Source organism: Aulonocara stuartgranti (assembly GCF_965226115.1).
Source record: "Aulonocara stuartgranti genome assembly, chromosome: 23".
Lineage (NCBI taxonomy): Eukaryota > Metazoa > Chordata > Actinopteri > Cichliformes > Cichlidae > Aulonocara > Aulonocara stuartgranti.
Genome location: NC_138958.1, coordinates 23475116 through 23496984, shown reverse-complemented (window position 1 = coordinate 23496984; position 21869 = coordinate 23475116). Strand labels below are relative to the sequence as shown.

Here is a 21869-nt window from a genome sequence, read left to right as displayed (position 1 = left end):
ACACACAAGGATGCACACAGCAGCAGCAGCACACAGTGAAAGAACGTATAACTATGGAGATATTGCACACACACAATAACATTATATGCACCAGAGCTCCTTTTTGAGCTTACTGGCAAAAATCTGCTGTCCTCTTAAAGCTTTCTTTCACTACTTTAGAGGCCAAATAATTCACACGGCCGCATGCACAAACACACCCTGTAATTCTTCTTGTATTCAGTGTTTCCAAGTGAGGCCGTCTTACCTGTGATCTCTTTCACGGTGCGGAACACGTTGAGGCGCTCAGGGTCCAAAGGCCCAATACCGTGATACATATCCCTGAAGAGAAGTATAAAGCATAATAAGTCTATGTTGCTAAAGCAAGGCTTTATAAATGAACGTTTCATTAAGGTTTTTAAGCCAACTAAAGCCGATAGCCAAATTATGATTTATAATCATTCTGTCCTCAGGATGCTGTTAAGAGTAGCTGACAAGGTAAGAGCGCTCCCTGACCTTCACTGCTCTCTTTTTTTCTCCATGTGCAGTGGTTTTGTGTGTAAAGTTTTCATCCATGTAGTGAAGCCTATGTTGTCCTTCAGTAAAACTGCACATATTGCTGCTCCTACATAGTACCCCAACAGTGGGTTTATTAACTATGCATAACTAGAATGTGGTCACTTGTAGGGATCGACTTGAAGGCAAAAGTACAGTATGTCTGTACAGAGTCTCAGTCACTCAGTATGATGAGCTAAAGTTCAAGTTCAAGTGGCTTTTATAGTCATTTCAACCATGTACAGTGGCACAGTACAGAGTGAAATGAGACAGCGTTCCTCTGAGACCCTGGTGCTACATATGACATATAACGTGCGGAGGGCGGTGAAAGAGGCGAAGCAGCGCTACGGGAGGAAACTAGAGTCACAACTCCAACAGAGTGACTCTAGGAGCCTGTGGCGGGGACCATGGACAATAACGGACTATAAAGCACCAACAACTGGTATGACGAACGCGGCCGTGACTCTGGCAGACGAGCTGAACACTTTCTATGCTCGCTTCGAGGCTGCAGCTAAGGTCTCCAACAATGCTAGTGTTAGCGGCGCTAACGGCTGCAGACAGGAAGATACTGCCAGCACCGGAAACGTGCTCGTCATCTCCGAGCATGAAGTAAGGAGAGCCTTCAAGAGAGTGAACACCAGGAAAGCAGCAGGACCAGACGGCATCCCAGGTCGTATCCTAAGAGACTGCGCATACCAGCTAGCTCCTGTGTTCACTGAGATATTCAACATCTCTCTATCTCAGTCGGTGATCCCCACATGCTTCAAAGAGTCCATCATTGTTCCTGTCCCGAAGAAACCCCACCCTGCTTCTCTCAATGACTATCGCCCTGTAGCCCTCACCTCAGTAGTGATGAAGTGCTTTGAACGCCTGGTCAGAGACTTCATCATTTCTTCACTACCAGACACACTGGACCCACTACAGTTCGCTTACCGTCCAAATCGCTCCACAGACGATGCCATCTCTCATCTCCTCCACACATCACTCACTCACTTGGACACTAGAAGGGGGAATTATGTTAAAATGCTCTTCATAGACTACAGCTCTGCATTTAACACCATAATTCCCTCCACACTCACCACCAAGCTGGAGCATCTGGGACTCAGCTCATCTATGTGTCAGTGGATCTCCAACTTCCTAACTGGCAGACCACAGGCAGTAAGGATGGGCGGACATGTCTCAGCCTCCACCACTCTCAGCACTGGAGCCCCCCAGGGGTGTGTTCTGAGCCCCCTGCTGTACTCTTTGTACACATATGACTGTGTGGCCACTACCAGCTCCACCACCATCATCAAGTTTGCTGACGACACCGTCGTGGTGGGCCTGATCTCTGATAACAACGAGACGGCCTACCTGAAGGAGATTAGGAATCTGGAGAACTGGTGCCAGAGGAACAACCTCCTTCTAAACGTCAGTAAGACAAAGGAGCTGATAGTGGACTTCAGCACTAAGCAGGAGAGGAACTACCAGACCCCCGTCATCAACGAGTGCCCAGTGGAGAGAGTGGACAGCTTCAAATACCTCGGAGTTCACATCACGCAGGACCTGTCATGGTCCTGTCACATCAACACCGTGGTGAAAAAGGCCCGACAGCGTCTCTACCACCTCAGACGCTTGAGAGACTTCCAACTGCCCTCCAAGGTGCTCAGGAACTTTTACTCGTGCACCATAGAGAGCATCCTGGCGGGAAACATCTTAACCTGGTTCGGGAACAGCACCATGCAGGACAGACGAGCTCTACAGAGGGTTGTGCGGTCAGCTGAGCGCACCATCCGCTCCGAGCTCCCTGACCTGCACTCAATCTACAGCAGGCGGTGCTGGACCAAGGCCAGGAAGATCGTGAAGGACCTCAGCCATCCCAACAACAGACTGTTCTCTCTGTTGAGGTCAGGAAAGCGATTCCGCTCCCTGAAGACCAACACAGAGAGACTGAGGAGGAGCTTCTTCCCGCAGGCGATACGGTCTCTCAATCACACCACCACACAGTACTGACCCACACATATGGTTCTTACACACACTGGACATTCTGGACTTTGTTTTTGCACAACACTGGTCACTATATTCTTCATTTCCGGTTAATACTTGTACAGCTGCTGTTATTGTGTATATATTTATTTATATTTCTTCATACATTCTTATATAGTTCTATATTGTGTATTTTGTTGTACAGTTATTTTATTTTCAACTTTAATTTATATATTTTATCTTATTCTTCCCAGTTAAATTTACCCTTCATTCTAATTTGTGTTGTACAGTTATTTCATTTTTAACCTTAATTTATATTTTATTCCTTCCTAGTTAAATTTACCCTTTTTATTTTTTCATATTTATTTCCTATCTTATTCATAGCCTTTTCCTTTTTTGTTTTCTTTAGGTCACGAGCAGTTGTCCAAGCATTTCACTACATATCGTACTGTGTATGACTGTGTACGTGACAAATAAAATTTGAATTTGAATTTGAATTTGAACGGACAAACACAGGCCTACGCAAAGTGCAATATATAAAAACAGCAAAAATGAACAAGACAAGACAGTGCAACAATAGACAGAACAGGACGATACAGTGCAATGGAGATGTGTGTGTGTCTGCGTGTGTGTATATGAGTGTGAGATAAAGTGCTTGAGTCCAAGACAACTGGACTTCTTTTAGGCTCTTGAAGACATTTCAACTCTTGTCCATTCTTTTTCAGCTAATAACGCTTAACACGTGAAGTAAAATGTCTTCAAGAATCCCTAGTTGCCTTCAGCTCAAGCGCTTTAAAGCATCTATATGACTCGTCAGTAGACCAAACTGTGTACTAGACACCATCTTCACCGCACCCAATTTAAGAACCCAATGGGTATTGGGGCCGGCCGTGGTTCAGAAGGTGGAGCAGGTCATCTGCTAAAAACCTTGACTCTTCCAACCTGTATTTCAGAGCAAGACACTGAATCCCCAATACATCGAAAGGAGTATGAGCAAGTGAATGCTAGGTCAAAAGTGCGTAGGCATGGAAAAAAAGCACTTGCATGAACTTGTGTGGCTGGGTGAATGATGCTTATTGAAAGTGCTCTGAGTGGAAAAGCACTATATAAGTATCAGTCCAACCCATTCCATCACCAAGGTCATCAGTGGGGACAATGGGGATGCCAGAAGACATCTGGATCCAAACTTCTTGTTCTGTATGGCAGTTACTTTTTTGCCAAAGCAGATGAATTTCCCAGAAAAGAAAAACTGATTATCAAACCTCAGTAATTCAAAGAATGTACAGTTTGACACCTTCTAGTTTAAAAAAAAATCATAGAAAAAAACCACATAGACAGATAAAATTTGTTTGTGCATGTTAATCTAGAAGTTCTGAAATTGTATGACACATAAAAAAGTAAAAACAAATCTTTTTTTTGTGTGTGCTCCATCAAATATGCTTAACAAAAACTTGTGTGAAATCACTGAGTGTGAGTGGCACTCACCCTTTAATGCCAGTAATGAGAAAGATGAGGTTGCCATTGATTTTGGTGCAGTTGACAAATTTATCAATATTGCTGGCGTCCACTGTTTGAGCTGACTGCAGGCTTCCTGTTCCTATACCGTCACACACTGAAACAACAAACATCGAAACACACAATTAGTTAAAAATACTACTTAAATGACCATTTTAGCTGCTTTAGCAATGGAGAATTTACCTACTTTAATGCATATCTGAAGTCCCTGTATATTGCAAAGGCCTAATTTTGAGAAATGACCACTGGCCATTTGTCACTGTAATGTTTCATACTCTTTTATGAAAATATGGTCCTGCTTTTGGGTGTGCATGAAAGGCCATGGCCCCTCTCCATGCATTGGAATTCCTTTGATGAAAGCATGGGCCAATCCACAGCCAATTCCTCCCTATAATGAATTCATTACATCTGCATTAATTAGACTTGCGGTCTAGTGTGAGCCAAGTATTTCTGACAGAGGCGGAGGGGATGATGAATAAGGCTGGCATTAAGTGGTGTAACCAGTTTTTGATAGTGATTTATACCAGCCAACGCGATATCTGAAATGTTAATTTGTTATCATTTCCCACAGTTCTTTGGGCTATCCCTCATTAACCCCTCCCTGCTATGTGACGATGTAATCAAGGGATTAGCCAATCAATGGATGCCACAGCCCATACATGGAACCTGAAGAAAAACACTGTTGCCTTGCCTCCGTAAGAGAGAGGTCAGATCAGTTACCTTTGTGAGAACAATGTGATGACGGGGCTAATCCTCTGTATTGAACTGAAGTAATGCTGTTTAATTTCACATTAGCCATTTTAGGCATTTAGCAGACGGTCTTCCAGCAAAATGACTTGTAATTACTGAGCAGGTAGGAGCAGTTTCTCATTATGAGACTATTTTGTGTTAATTACCATGTCGACTGTTGTGGGGATCAAACACGTGACCTTCATTTATGCCATATTTAACTTCCAACAGGATGTAATGAGTATGCACTGGATACACATTGCAGTGATAAGAGAAAATGAGTGTCATGTAGCCAAAGCCCCTTTAATGAAATGCGCAGAGATTAATTTTGCGTTAGGACCTAACTATTAATGTTTGAAATCAACAATATGGAAGGTTTAGAGAAGACTTCATTAATAAAATGAGATAAAGTTTACTGCATTGCTGAGAATGTTACAGATGTGAGCACTGCACGGCGTGGCTCATACAGGAAAGAAGATGTTGATTTTGGAAGGGTCGCTGGAATCAATATCTGAGCTGTAAGTACATTCACGGTAACATAAAAAAAGCTAAGCTGCCTCCCGTGAAAATAAATTACATTTCTTATATAAAGCTTTTTAAGTGATTCCTCTGGGCTCGTGTCGATTTGGTATCATCACTGTTAGCATAAAGCTATTAGATTAAAATGTTTTAACTGCATAAGCTCTTGTACATACAGTAAATGCAGTGCAGTGAGCCTGGTAGCCGTAGAAGCAGGGGGAAAAATGAGAATCAAACTGGATTATCACTTCACTTTGTTTGATTTGCACATTATACCTGTACATTATTGTTATGCTATCATAATAAATAGATAAAAATCTGCTCATTTTCATGGTTTATCCATTCAACAGCACAAATTTGACAGCCTAAACCAAAACTACCCAGGCCAACGGGCAATAAAACACCCCAGGGTGACTTATGAGTTACTCCAAGTGTCAATTAATATGAAACCATGAGAAACCATGAGACAGAAATATACCTTGGCCACACTTTTCAAACATCCATCTTAGGTCTCAGTCACACAGGCTTAGAGACCAGTTGGTGCACTCCTTGATGGCTTGGTGTGTGGTTGTTGGAGGGTGCGAAACCAAAGTCCTCCTTGGGATCACCTTTGTTGAAAGTAGATTGCTGCAGTTGACCATAGTTTGCATGGAAGTTGCAGCATTATATATAAAAACTGTCCAACTGCTGTCCAAGCATGAGCAAAACGAGATCCCCACAAGTAAATGGAAACCCTCTGAGGTCACAGTAAAAGTTGTGTTTCCCTGCTGCCATCAACACATTGCTAAAGCCACAACTTTTACTTTGAAGACAAATGTTCTCATTTTCTGGATCAGTTTTCATAGTTTCACTGCTGCTGAGAGAGTAGTTGGTGAGTGTTTGCAGACAAGTTTGCATCTTCCATTGAAACTATGAGCAATCGCAGCATTTTGCTAGTGGTTTTCAGTGTGGTTGCATCACTGACTGGTCTCTATGGCTTCATGATTGGGACATTAGCAATCAGTTTCATAGCAACTGCCAATCTCAAGCAACTACTTGATTGGGGAATTTTTCCCTTGGGATAGAAATATGGTTATTATTTTTTTACTTCTGGCGACTGATTGGGGGAACAGTTGACAAATCATAGACCTGAACCTATTACAGAATAAGCTTTTGAGCAATTAACTGTGGTCGCTTTGCACAACAAAAGCTGAAAAATCTTGCATTACAAGTGCATAGAGAATTTATGACGAACAGCTGCTCTAGCTTCTGTTTTGACTGAAAATGACTGTGTAGGTCAGATCTTGCTCTGTCATTATTTACTCTATGGTCCCTCTTGTGTTTCTCCATACAGGAAATTAAAGATATTCTTGCTGAAATCACCTGGTTTATCCACAGATTTGTATATGCTTTATACCTATAACTTTAGAATTGCAGCTTTTGCTACCTTGTTTTTTTAGAGCCAGAGGGTGGTTTGCTAAGCTATAAGCTAATGTTAGCACTTTTGTCTCCAAAAGGCAATGCAAATTGTTTTGTAACTTTCCTGTTTATGTATTTCCTTTAGGTTTAAGTTTCATTTTGTTTAATTAGTAACTTCCCTGCTAGGTGTATGCTAGGCTTCTACTTCAGTAGTTTGACTCACAGAACTGGTCCACCGTGTTTAACAGACATGAAACACTTTAATATGACATTCAGCACAAGTTGACTGAAGGAACTATATATTTCGCACTTTATTTTCAGAAATCGCTGCTTGGGTTTACCTTTTGGACAGATGTCTGTGCAAGGGATGCACATTTTAATCCGGTTCTCCTCCACTTCCATCTTGTTGCTGGGACATGCTCTCACACAGGAGCTGTGGTCCACGACAAAGTTATCTGATAGAAAAAGCAGCAAAAATCTGAATTAGAGGACTTCACCAGTCTTTTAGCATACCGCATACAACCCCCTACAGTAAATTTGAAATATAATACTATAAAAATCAAAGCACATTCCTGGAAGGACCCCTCTAATTGTATGAAACTGATTGTATTTTAATCACATTTGTGTAATGATCAAAACTAATGGTCTATATCAATGAGAAACAGTAATGAATTAGCTAAGTACTTGGTTGCAGAAACAGGAAAGCCATACTGTGGTATGATCATCTGATGATCAGTAGAAGTCGAACATGCAGTCTCTTCATGTCACTCAAATTTTAATGCACGTTCGCTGAAATATTTCACTACCATAACTGCACATCCATGACAGAACGAGCTAAGCTTTTTCAGCTGCCAGAAGCTGAAGCAGATGGCATAGCAACTAGCTGATTGAGATACACACTTTATTTATGTTTGATTTATGTTTGAGTAATCTATCTTGACTTGAAATAATTGCCTGGGGTCCAATTTCAGGATTGACAGGGGATAAATGACTCATCAACAGACGCCAGCACAGATTCTAAAAACCAAAAAACAAAGACTTATTTACGAGCGTTATTATCAGCATCTATGTTATTGCGGCGTAGCGTTGTGTAATGGCACACACACCAGATCATTTTGCAGCTGCTTGGATGTGCACTGCGTTCGCTGAGAACTAGGTGCAGACTTACGTGGACATTTCTTGACACAGAAGGCTCCATAGGTGTACTTCGCCCTGGGGTTGTGCTCTAACTGGAAGGACGTCGGGTTGTACACAAAGGGCTGAGGGCACTGGGTCACGCAGGCCCCGCTGTCGTTGAAATTGGTGCAAGCCTGCAGAGGGAATACAACCGCAGTGAGCTAGGTTGAAGGCAAATGGGGAGGGCTGTGATTTTCCTGCATAAGTCACCATGAGCGAAAGAGTATTACAGCAGCATTTCATTTTTACGTGGGATTGCGACATGCGAATCATGCGGCCCTCCTTTGTCTCTTTGAACGCCAAATGGGAGAAAAATTGGAGCCATTGATCCACAGCCATGATGTAAATGGTGAAATGTTTTCCCATAAACCTCTTAAGTGATTTGTCGTCTGTGGCCACAGGCGGAAACAGCAGTAATTGAATTGGATGAGCCTTTCTGTGAATTACAACTACAATATCATCCCTGTCAGCATGTGCAGGGAAGTCATGCACCAGTTTGAGGAAAAAGGTAGAACTTGAGGTGATAAAAGGGATATTAATTATGACACAGAATCCCCAATTTGTCCTTTAAAGAGCGCCGCTGTGGAAGATGTTTACAGCACCATAAAATGACAAACAATTTATCAGCAGGTAAACAAAGTGGATCATTTTCGGGCGGGGAGGATGGCAAACAGATGTTGGACAAAAGATGTGGAATGGGAAGAAGGATGAGTGTAGATAGGATGATTTTCTTTCTTTCTTTTTTGGTCACTGTACGTGTGTGTTGAAGGCAGAAATAAAAGAAGTAAAGAGAGTTAAAGAGTGAGAAAGTGTGTGTGTGTGTGTGTGTGTGTGTGTGTGTGTGTGTGTGTGTGACGTACAAAGCAGTCCGTGTCCTTGGGGCCGGAGCAGCCGCCGGCGCATTCGCGATGGCAGCAGTCGCTGACGTAAGGCCCGAAGCATCGACCGTCACACTGCTCTGCACACACCGTTTTTGTCACTGCAACGGAAGTGGAAAGACTGAATTTTAAAGGTCTGGCACACACACACACAGACACGCACACACATCTACATACATTCACACTCATAAAGAGAGACAATACCACCACGCTCAACCTTCCTCTCTAGTCACAACTGCTCACAGTCGCATGTAGGCAGGAAGAAATTTGGGGCTTCAGCAACCTAAAGGTCAGCCAAGTTGGTTTGCGACCACAGAGTCACTGCCTAGAAAGCACAGACGTACTTTAAAAACATGAAGCACTGTCTTCTGTCTCAAGAACCTCCTTGGAAACCCTTGAAGAGGACTCTTCTCCTCTAACTGCTCCGAAGCTTCAGCTCAGAGACCGAACAGCTGAAAATAGTGTTTGACAGCGTCCAGGAATGAATCTAAGGGGGAGCTTTGCTTGTGGAAACCCAGTTGGTTTTCCCTAGATACATAAAGTTTGGAAAAAATTTACTGAATCTCACAGATTCGCCATATCAGTGTTTATACAATGGGTGCTTTCAGCCAAGCGAGTCAATTGGCCAAAGACGCCGTCCAACTGTTCTGATTCCCAGAAAGCCTGGCTTTACTCGCTGATATGCCAACTTTTGCAGTAACCAGGGAAATATTTACTGCCATTCCAGTTTCTTCTCTGTATTTTATTTCAACTAGTTTAACGGGAGCTGTGTAAGTATCATTAGTAATGTGTGGCTTGTCCCCATTTCATCAGCCAACATTTCTGATAAAGGACAGTCTCCCACACTGTATTGATAAAGAAGGATATAGACCAGCCAGAGAGTCAGCAGGAGCTTGAAGCCCAGGCATTAAAAACTGCTGTGCTCACTCTGTGCTGAGTTGCGAACATAATGATGCAGTAGTGAAAAAAAAAAAAAACCAAGCCTCTGTAATCTATTAGTCTGTTAGTTTAAGAAAAACAAGCCAGAGCCTCTGTAAGTCTTTCCATGAGGGGAACATCCTGTAATTATATGAACGACAAACATTTCTCTAGTTAAACTCCTTCCTTTGGTATCTCATTTTTTTCCTTTTATTTGTTATGTGCCAAGTATTGCTACACGGTGATGAACAGTTATTTCCTACCTATAATTAATAATACATTTTCTAGATATTGGCTATAAGCTTAGTGTCCAACTTTAATAAAAATGAGAAGAAAAAGAAAAAAATAGGATAGTCCTCATGAAGCTTAAAAAGCAAATCTATCCCAAAGCAGATTACTGGAGATTACAGATTATTTTAAAGCAGATTTTACAGTATCATTAATTTTCTCCTGCCAGTCAGTAAAAACAAGGGGTCACTTGGCCTTAAACTAATAAGTGATTTAAAAGAATTTCATTAAACTACTTCTCAGTATTTATGTTGAGTTCTGCTATTGCACTTTGCATAAATAGATTTTGAAAAACTTTTTCAGTTGTAAAATGAATTATTGTTTGTGTGGGTTGTACTTTTTTTTTCTTTTTAAATGAAATGACTTATGCTAGGCAAATGAGTCGTAGGTTGGCATAGCTTACTGGCATAACACTAGACTGTCTATATCTGAAGTGAAAAGAATATCCTGGTTGTTCCTAGCTTAGCCCTAAAAAATCAGAGAGAAATAATGTCTTCAAACAACATTTCATAACTGTAAGATTAAGAACATCGATATTAGGCCCCAAGCCTTTGCATTGCAGGGTAAGGTTAGCCTAGCTTAGCCAATAAACTGCTAGATTTCACAGTCTAAATTTTCACTAAAATGAACATAACACATTTAAACTTCACAAACTGACCTTTTCACACTTCCACAAATCTAATGATATACTTTATATGTGTTTGAATGCATTGGATCTAGAACACTATTAGCCTGTCTTAGGGAATAACTAGCTTGGTTTTGTCCAAATTGCCAAAAATACATATAGGCACATCTAAAACACCATTACCATGATGAAACTTGGTTCATTAAAGGGCTCAGTTAACATCTAAAATGTTCAAGTTCATAAGAGTACAACTAGAAAAAGACTTGTTTGGAAGCATTTTCAGGAGAAAGCCTCTGCTTTCTAAAAACAACAACAACATAGCAGTAAAGCTAAGTGCAAAGTTGCAAGTGAACAAACTACAAGACTTCTGGAACAATGTCCTTCGCACAGACGATAGCAAAATGGAGATGTTTGGTCATGACACACAAAACCAAATATAGCATATCAGCACAAACACATATCAGCTGATTGATGGTGGGGTAATGATTCAGGCTTATTTTGCAGCCACAGGACCTGGGCACCTTAAAGTCATTGAATCCACCATGTACTACCAAAGTACTCTTGCGTCAAATGTGAGTCCAACAACTTAAATTTACTTCAAACTGGCTCATATAATGGGAGAATGACCCAAAGCAAAGCAGCAAATTTACAACAGAATGGCTGAAAAAGATAAAAACGAAAGTGCTGCAATGGCCCCGTGAACTGAACTGAAGCAACATTGTAGAGAAGAGTGGGTCACAATTCATCCAAAATGATGAGACTGATAAAGTCATAGAGAAAAGTATTACTTCAAGTTACTGCAGCTAAAGGTGGTTCTGCGAGCTCCTGAATCATGAGATGTACCCCAGAGGGCCACGTAATGTGAAAACATTCTTTTTCACATGACTGTCTCTCTCTGTGCATAGCTATTTGACACCACTCTTAACTTCAATACATGTAGCACTGGTCCACAGTGTTACCTTTACAATAAAGGGTGTAGCTTTGGAGTTGTGTTATCAGAATGGGATTTATAACTTGGCACCATAGACAAATGGAAAATTGAGCTTTCAATATAAGTAATTATTGTGAAAAAGTTTTCCAGCCCAAAGGATGATGTTTGTCTAACCAGCAAGTTCAGGGATTGTTGGCCAAGTTGATCCACCCCTTATTTGCAGGGTAAAAGTCTTCTGATTGACATTAAACTACCCAACACCTAATGTGGACTTTAGTTGGCCTTATCCGCAAAGAAGTAAAGCTACACATGCATGTGATATCAGTAAAGGGCAATAGGAAAGAATTTTTAATTTTATACTGGGAAAGCAATACATTACATCACGTGTGAATCAGCGTTTTGAGGTGGGACTGCGATAGTGCACTCACAAGTTTGACACTGGTCCTCCTGATGGCCCCAGCAGCGTCCGTTACATGAGCGATGACAGCGTCTGCCTGCAAAAGACACCGTACATCAGAGAACTCTCTGCAAACTTTAGACGTAGTTTTGACACAAACACACATTAAAGACACTGCCCCCACACACATCAAACACCTAATCGTTCGCTCGTGCATGCCCTTAAAACTGCTTGACTAATGACAGTGACAGAACTGTCGAATCTCCTCCGCTCATCCAACAATAGATTTCAAGTCACTGGCGACTCATGGCCTGTGAGAAACATGAGCATGAAAGACAGGCTTCTTCTCCCTTCCGTCAAGAGCTAGCAGGCAAAGTGGGACCTGACAGAGCATTCACAGCCTTCATCTCCCTGTGGCCCATCATCAAGACTTAATTGACTATGGGTTAATTACAGAGTAAGTGGAATAGTGAGGCAGATTGTCACCCGGCCCCTTCAACCACTCCCACTGTGGGGTTGTTAATGTTAAATACTAACTACAACTTGGCAAAGGGCCTCAATTTGGCAACCTCCACTCCCACAAACTCTCTTGTCATTTTTGGCCCACCTCCTCTGTTCTTTGTTTCTTTTCATCCCCTTCCTCCTACATCAGTGGCATCTCATCAACAAAATAGCAACGTTTCACGCACATTGTACTTGTACAGGGTCTTCCCCAACCTTTATTGTCTAGAAACAGGCTTTGCATGATGTCCTGATCCCTGCTCATGCTAGTCAGATTGTATTCTGTTCATTCTGCAAAGTGTAAAAAAAAGGTCATAACGCCTTTTCATTTGCCCCATTGTCTATGTCTTTGCTACCACTCGGTGCCACAGCTGTCCCCATTGTTCACCCTGACACGTTTTGATACAGAGACCCTGAAGAAACTGCTTTCCATCCCTCAAAATGAGCAAAAGGCTTGTCCATAAATGCACAGAAAAGTTTGAAAGAGTTGTCTTTAGCAGCCAGTTCCTCTGACAGAATGTCCGCCGGATACTGACGCCTGTTATGGCCAAAGCAGAGGGAGCTGAGGGACAGCCGGGACCACAAAGGGGGTGAGGCGGTTGGGTAACAAGGGAAGTGGGCAGCTTCAAACCAGCTGTCAGATTCACTGAGATTTAAAAAGACCACAGCAGACAGCAGCTCCATGGGCCTTGCTGCAAAGTCGTTAACATACCACTACAATAGAAAGGTTCACGCGCTGATCTAACACTATGTGATTTTGCTTCCAAATGACCGCCAGGCAAACAGAATGAGGATAGGGCGTGATTGCTGCTGGATGTGTGTGTGTGTGTGTGTTTCTACAGTATGTTGGAATGTGCCACTTTAACATTTCACTGACGATACTTTAAAGGGCACCTATTACATTCATATCTTGCTCCACATTTTTATTGTTGGACTCTAGTAGAGAAGCTTTGCATGATTCACAGTTAAAATGAACCTTAGGTATCTTATACTGGGCCTTAGTGCAACTGCCTGTTAGTTCATTTACTGCTTGAAACAGTCCTATTTGATTCCTTTAACTTTTCCTTAAGCCAGCTTTCTTATAATTGGCTGCCCCATGCAAACAGAAGGTTTGAACAGCTGTGGATGTGGTTTCAGTGCCAGAGATTAAGTATTTCTGTCATATTAAACCTGTATATGACGTATATACAGTTGTGATCAGAAGGTTACATCCACTCATCATGGGCATGAATGTCATGGTAATTTTGTTTTATTTCCAGGGTGGAATGACACATATTTAATGACTTTATGATTTTGGAATCTGCAGTTGTTTAGAAATGGCGGGTAGAGACCTTCCAAAGCTGTGAAAATCTCCTATTATTCTTCTTAGAGCTTCACTGAATTCATTGGACTTTCCCATTGCTTTGAATAGTGTTTAACCCCATTAGTGCTGTCAAACAAACCTTTTTTATGCTGGCAAAGAGAAACTACCAGTTGTAGTCTATCATGATCACTAATGAGAAGTTTACAGGGCTTGGTATTGTTGAGTTAAAAGACATTATTGAACTTTCAACACCAAACTGTTAAATGATTTAAGTGAATATATGTATATATTTGAGTCTGTATGTATACTTTTGGCTATGTGGATTAATAGCTTCTTGCCAGTTTGTTCCGAAACCTCCATCCTTCATTCATCCATCTTCTTCTACTTATCCACTTCAGGTCTACCGGGGTGCTTTTAGCCTATAAAATCCCATTTACCTCTTCTTTAAAACAAGAACTTAAGTGTTCATTGCTTGGGGGCATCACCAGTGACTTAGAGGTCAGAAGGTTAATCTAATCAAAAACTACTGGTTCTACCGGTTTGCACCCTCACTCTGTACTCACATCCATTGTTGCTGTTGTTGGACGGCACCACCAGCAGCTCAGCTTGGGGGTTCTTGATAATGTCACGCCAATGGATGGTGTCTGCGTGACACAGGAATTTGTTCTGGTCAACATAAACGCCCCCATTCAGTATCTCTGCACAAGGAGAAACAGAAAGGAGAGAGAAAGAGACAAATGAGCACATAGCCGTGGATATAGAGTACATGTGCACGATGGCAGAAAATCAATACTTCAAGGTTAACTCTTCTCTTTGTCTCAAAGTACCACGCTGCATATGCTGTTCCCTGAAGCGCATCTGAGCATGACGATAAATGCTATTGACAAATGCACACAGATATTCTATGCCAAGTCCAAAGATATTTGTATAGAAAGTACCTCATAAAAATAAGCAAATGGATTTTAAAGAAACTCCTACTATACGCCAGTCTGATTTCCTAATTATGCGCTGAGTATTATTAAGTAATTTCATTTATCTTCAGAGTTAATGAGTTTGAATGTCACAGGCAGACATGATACTTGTTGTGTTAATTAAAACTGGAGCAGAGAAAGCGCATAGCTTCGGAGTTTAGATGCACTTAAATCTTGAAACTTTTTTCTTTTTATTGTTGAATTATTAACTTCAAGACTCCTAAGCGGCCCAAACAATCAAACTGTCTCATAGAAAATAACTGGAACTGGAGCTTTTCGTGACCTACTCCACAGTGAGAGCCAACACACCAAAGACAAAGGCAGGCACTTCAACCAGCATTTGCTTAATAGCAAAAATATGTTTCCTTTCAAGGACCAGTGCCCTTAACAGATGCCTGGGCATGGATAGTGATAATACATTCTAATCCCTCTCCCTGTTACTAATCCAGGTTTTGGATATAGAGACTGAATGAAATGATGCTGCAGTAATCCCCCCCCTCCTGAGTTGTGACCCAAAGCAGAAGGGAAAAAACAGCCCCCATCTGTGTTTCTTTCTCTCTGGGATACCAGCAGACTATATAATTTAACCTATTTGGGGGATTTAGATACAATCATCTTGCATCTCCGTCTCCTTGAATATGATTCCATGAAAGTACTTGTCAAAATAAATGAAATTTAATAATGAAAAAAGAAGCAACAATGTGCTTCAGATTAGGGCTGGATTAGCTGAAGGTAAAGAAGGGCATTGTCTCTCCAGGCAGATTATTAACGGCGTGCGCTTATGATTCGACTGCTGAGAAGCACACACACACACACACACACACACACACACACACACACACACACACACACACACACACACACACACACAGGAAGCTAATCATTACCATCCGACACCCTGATTAAAGAAGTGGGCCTTGGTGGAGACGGGGACATTTATTCAAAGCTCTCTTAGAGGTGACATGGCGCTCTGTCTGCCTGCTGAATGGCCTACAGCCGCAGCTTCATGTAATCATGTTCCCGTCACAATGGACGATTTATCTGGGCGTGTTTAACATTCATGGATGGCGGCTGGAGAGAAAAAAAAAAGGAAGAAGAAGCTTGTACAAATAGCACATGGACTGCACCATCAGCATGCTTTGATAGCATTCAAAAATAGCTGTGAAATGAACGGCCATCCGTTACCGAACCCCGATTAATTATTTTTCAGACGGCAGATGTGTCCATATGTGCATTTCGTGTTTTCCCTTAAGTCTCCTTCATGTGATAGAGGGCTTTGTTGTTGAGCCGCTTCACGCCTCTAAAGATCCTTGAACAAACAACCCATTAGTTCAGACATACTGTGCACATAGACAAGGTCATCAGGGAGCACGTAACAGGTCAAGATTATAGGTTTTACACACACACAGGCTCATCGGACATTTGCTTGTGTCAGGCATCTTTCCACCACGACTGGGTGAGGGCCCTACTTTGCTTGAAAATGACCTCTTTTTACAACTGGCTAGAAGTGAGCATCCCTCACTGGATTGTTACGTGTCTTGCCTATGAGATAAAAACACTGTAAAGCCTTGAAGTTTCTGAAGGATGTTTTAGTTTATGTCAAACTACAGACTCAGCAGATGTTGCCTCTCATATTTTGCAGCTGCAAGTGAGGATTTATAATGGTGTGCTATGCTAGGGTAACACCTTGAAAAGCTTTTGAAGGCTTTTTTGTCTAGTAACTGAAAAAAGACATAGTATTGGTTCGGCATTGTAAATAAAGGCCGACACACTAAAAAGCAGGTTTTGTGCAGTGTGTTTGACAGGCACATAAAGCACTCTTAATGCTGTGTAAATGTTGTGAAGCACAAACAAGCAAGGTTCAGCTAATTTTCCTTTAATTACATTTATTTATAATCTGTTTTCAAGCATGGGGCCATCGTTCAATTGAAAGAAATTGGAAAAGAAAGACTTGACAGAATATATGAATCTCTGGAAACATGTTGCACATTAAGCAATCTCATCTGATCTACAGATGTACCTTCCTACTCAACCCACATCAGACAATGGTTCACTTAATACCTGTCTGTGAAGGTTCTCAGTCATCCAGGTCATCGTAGTCAAAGGAGCTTGCAAAGAAAAGCGTCTGGACTTCTTTAAGTTGCTTGAAGACGTTTCACCTCTCATCCGAGAAGCTTCTTCAGTTCTAAGGTCAAATGGTGGAGAGTCCCAGATATAAACCTAGTGGGAGTAACCCCCCACAGAGGGACAAAAGGACCCCCTGATGATCCTCTAATCGCCTGAGCCAAGGTGTGAAACTGGGTGTGGGTCCCAATCAGCCAGAGTTTTGGGTGTGTTCATTGTGAAACCTGGCCCCACCTTATCATGCGAATTCCTGAGGTCATGCGAATTCCTGAGGTTCCCGATTCACTTAATACCCTTTCCACACAATGGTAAATGGCCTGTATTTGTATAGCGCTTTTACTAGTCCCCCCTAGGGACCCCAAAGCGCTTTTCACACCCAGTCATCCACCCATTCACACACACATTCACACACTGGTAGAGGCAAGCTACAGTTGTAGCCACAGCTGCCCTGTGGGGCGAGGCTGCCATATCTGCCATATATTGGCCCTTCTGGCCAACACCAGTATGCGGTAGGTGAAGTGTCTTGCCCAAGGACACAACGACCGAGACTATTCGAGGCGGGGCTCGAACCGGCAACCTTCCGATTACAAGGCGAACTCCCAACTCTTGAGCCACGATCGCCCCCCAATCAGTTCAGGAAACCCATATACACTGCATTGAAAACATTACTTTACACAACAGTGATTGTCCATCTGCAAGCTGCTTTGTAACCCACCTCCTCCCCAGGCCCTCCTCTTTTTATATACTATTTCTGACTCAACCATGAACCCTAGTCATGCATCTTCCCTTGGTTTTGCGGTATGCACCTTCAAACTCATTTTGTAAAACACTGCAGAAAAATTCTGTTCACTTTGATCATTTTGATCTTAGATATAGAAATATTTTATTTGATACAGGAAAACTGGTCCGGTCAGTGGTGGTCGTGAAATGAACTGGACATATTAAGCAAATGCAATGATAAATCATGGAATAGTTGTTCAGACAAGTCTTGACTAAGATTGTGGACCAAATCCTGGTTCATTTTGCTTTTTATTATCATTAGGGAAATGTGGTTAATAACACATGACCTACATGAAGCATGTCTTTCAGTTTCCCAACACCTGAGCACCTTTAATGACATCGGCTCACTCTTATTCTGCAGAATTACTGTGGTAGGTGGTACAGTCTATCCAATACCAATCGGAAAGTCATCAGATCGATCCCTGGCTAACCCAGTTCATGTGTCAAAGTTCAAGGTGAACCCTTGGTTGCCCCCAATACATCCACTGGAGTGAGTGTGCATATGAATGCTAGAGAGTGTGTAATTCTGAGTGTTCAAATGGACTAGCAAGGTGCCATTGCATCAATGCATTTACCAAACAGTAGTTTGATCATTCTTGGGCTACAGACTCAAAACTCACATTGATATCAGTGACAAAGGTCTGAAACGTGGCCTTAATTAACACTGTTTGCCTTGCAGTCTTGATGACACATTATACTTATGACAATTTGTGGGAGTCCAATCAAAAGGGTCAGTGGTCAAAGTTGGATGTAACCATCATTCTACAGTAAAAAAAAAAAAAGTGAGAAACTTCCAGTCATGACATGCATAACCAATCCAAGCAATTACAACGTATGAATCTGTAAATTGTGCAATAAAATGTCTTATTCTTTAAGAGATACGTTGGTTAGTAGCAGATTTCACCCATTGTAATGATAAAGAAAATGTCTGAATGAGTGGGATATTACTATAGGAGACTATGAAAGACACTTTCTTACATGAATTGAGCTCCAGCTAACCAAAGCAGGAAGGATTTGAGATGAAGTAATATTCATATCAATCACAAAGCTCCACATCACTTCTTTAATTTCAGCTCCATAGAAAAATACACTATGATCTACTATGCAGTCTCTAAAATAGGTACAAAAAAGAAAAAAATCTCCTGTCTCCCTTTTGATCGTCTATATGTTCAACCAAAAGACTTCAGCTCCTCTGGGTGACACTTCCTAGTCATGCCGTTTTATGCATGTATACGGCCGCTGAGGCCTCTAATGCCATATGGTCAGGTCATGTTTGGTTCAAGACGGCTTCTGGTGCAGCATTTTGCTACAGCTCTCTTGGCAGTGAAATAAAGTGCCTCACTGTGATGGAGAAAAAAAGAATCACATAGCAAAAGTCGAAGTGTCATGCTGAATCAGAGATTAGATTTGATATAGAACTGTGCTGGGGAATAAGAGGAGATCACTGGAGAAATTCCATCAAATGCAAAACTGAAAAATGGAATAAATGGCTTAATTTAATGACACCACCTTTATTGAATTCATTTACTTTCTTTCTTCTCCATCACTCAGTCCCATAAACCCCACATTTCTGACTCCCTCTAATGCTCCATCATAAAGGATGGTGCTTCATATTTAGCGCAGTCAAGCTCTAAAAAAGTGTTGCTGAACAATATAACAGTGCGGGCATTCAAGGAATAAAATGAGGGTTTGTTTCAAAGTGATAAACAGTGACTTAAATATCCACACTGTAAGCCTTATTTAAACCACCTGCTTGGGTTAAGGGTTATGGTCAGAAGAGACTTTAGGGGGGTTAAGAAAAATGAAGAAAATGAAGAATGGCTCCAAAACTCAGTCTTGCAGACTTGTCAAAATGCCTAATTTTACTTTAGGGGTTAAGGTTATGCATTATTTACAGCTTGACTGCTTTGAGCGACAGGGATCCAGTATTTGGTTTGATTAAACTTAACATTCAATATCAGTGCAAATTACAGATGTTCCTTCCTATCCAACCTTGTAAGCCAGTGTGAGTTAGTTAATAACTCTGCAGTTCTCTCTTCCTGTCCAAATATGACCAAATCACTATGAAAACCACTTTCTCACATGAGTTGAGCTCCAGCTGACCAAAGCAGGAAGGGCAGCTCCTGCTCTGAAGGCTCAAGCTGCTTTTGGCCTTTTTGGTGTTTCAAAACTGGATATGACAAGAGAAGGGCAGGACTGATGGTGAATCAGCACATTCGTTGGCCAATAATTTGTCGATTATAGGTTGTTAACCAATGAACATAACTCCTCCTTCTTTCTGAAACATCCATTAATTTTCTTCTGCTTATTCAATTTAGGGTCTTTTTGAAACAATGTTAGGATTTAAACTGATTAAATGAAGCTGTTTTTCTGATTTTTATATACACATCGCGATGGGTTCATTATCGAGTTGATGCACATGATGTAACTCATGAAACCTCTATTGGTATCAACCACTGGTGGCCATTAAAAAAACATGCATGCTTAAGGCACTTCCATTTTAGCTTCACTTTTTAGACCTGGAAGCTACACCCATGTTTTATGCTGTCTACAGATGAAATCCAGCTTAGAAAAACAGGATAGGGACAGCCAAAATGCCAGTGAGTTACATAGCATTGGAGACTATGGCATGATCAAAATTATTGTGAAAGTGTGCAATTAAGTTTTGATCTTGCTGCCTTTGAAATAGCTGTGCCACAGACTGTTGACTGAAAGTGTTTGCCCAAAGGTTGAGGTACCATGTGTCCACTTCAGCTGCTTGCAATGGGTTGCTTAATCTGAAAAAACAAAATCAATAAAATCACCAGGCAACTACTGATTTTTGTAGTATTTATTTTGTATTTATGACCTTTCTAATGATAATGTAAATAAGCTGTTTCTTTTTTCTTCCCCTTAGAGTTTATACGATAGGTTATCATGACAGTCCACTGGGTATATTGAAGTCAGACATATCAATAGATATGTATCCCTTCAGTTATCACTGAGAATTTTCTGGAGCACAAACAAAACTGCACAACGAATACAAGTGTGGGAGCTGTCGTTAAACTTGATAAATTAACCAATTAAAGGGCAAAAACACAGGTCTGAAATTAATGGCTGAACACTTGAGGAAACCTCATAATGCTGTGGAAGCGGATGTGGAAGTAACCTTTTCACATCCCAGCTTCTATAATTATATTCAACATTTTGTTTGCTTTCTATGCTCTTCTCTGAGGTGGGGGAGGGTGGGGTGCGGGGGTCAGCACTGACTTTAATTTTCAGATCACTGACATTAAGAAGCAGTGAGTCACTGACATTAGTGAGGGAAGGAAAATAAAGTTGGAGTGCCCTGACAATGTTTCTGTGACTCTTGAACGGTTATGCAAAGTTAGAAACTAAAATAAGGAACAAATGTTTTTGAAAAACTCGAGGTAAGAGCAGCATTTTAAGATTTCACTGAGATATTTATTTGCATTGTGTATCCAACACTTACATAGTAGAGAACAGGCCAATAAGTGTTCAGATTGTTAGGGATATAAAAATGATCCCTGTGCCAAGCTGCTTTTCGCAAGCCAATTAAGTTCATTTTACTGTCGTTGAGCAGAGCGAAGAGCCTCTATTTTGAAGTAGGTCCTAGGCAATGATGGCCCCAGCACCAATCAGTGGCCATAGCTCTATAGGGAGCCTGCTGATGAGCTTTCATCAGTGCTGCGAGCCACTTGTCCCACATCTCTTTCTCTCCCTAATTATGCTGATGAATAAGTCCGTAATAGTGATCTGTCCTCGGTTGATGAGTCCATGCATTTGCTGTTACTGTCTTGTCTCGAGGGCGGGTGTGTCACGTATCACACAACTCAAGCTGAGTGCATTCGGGCCATCCACACTGCCCTTTTGTATTACGATCATCTTTCTGTACTTGTCACCCTCCACCCTGCACCCAACCCCTTCAGACCCACCCATCCTCTCCAGCATTAAAAGCACTTTCTCACTCCGGTGATGGGCTGACTTGCTGAGCATGGGGAACAGAGAAATCGAGATGATCACTCTTTCTTTTCACAGTCGGATGCCCTCTTTTCCGTGAGTCAAGCACACACACAGTCTTACAAACACACACACGAACACAGCCAGAAGCTTTTAAAACACTCAGAAAACAATGCCTCTGAAATAATCAGGCAAAAGTGAGAAATTTGTTACATAAATGCAGAAAATCCCAATAACTACTTCCTGTCCAACACCAAAGAGCATCTTGGAGATCAGTTGCATCAGGTCGACAAAGCCTCACATTTGCGGCAGAGCTGGAGAGTTAAGCTGCAGCTTTACCTCTTAAATGCCAATTAATCA

The 21869-nt window shown here is 41.5% G+C and overlaps 1 protein-coding gene across 3 annotated transcripts in view; it reads right to left on the bottom strand.

The window, feature by feature from the left end:
* Positions 1-21869, bottom strand: part of LOC309700966 (receptor tyrosine-protein kinase erbB-4-like) — a 371528-nt gene that overhangs the window by 106522 nt on the left and 243137 nt on the right. For all 3 annotated transcript variants that reach the window (XM_082524896.1, XM_082524894.1, XM_082524895.1), the window contains exons 4-10: positions 14238-14372; positions 11902-11967; positions 8694-8812; positions 7826-7967; positions 6999-7112; positions 3982-4108; positions 245-318 (exon numbers count right to left, since the gene is read on the bottom strand). In XM_082524896.1, the coding sequence (XP_082381022.1) occupies positions 245-318; positions 3982-4108; positions 6999-7112; positions 7826-7967; positions 8694-8812; positions 11902-11967; positions 14238-14372 (777 nt within the window). The remainder of the gene's footprint in view (positions 1-244; positions 319-3981; positions 4109-6998; positions 7113-7825; positions 7968-8693; positions 8813-11901; positions 11968-14237; positions 14373-21869) is intronic.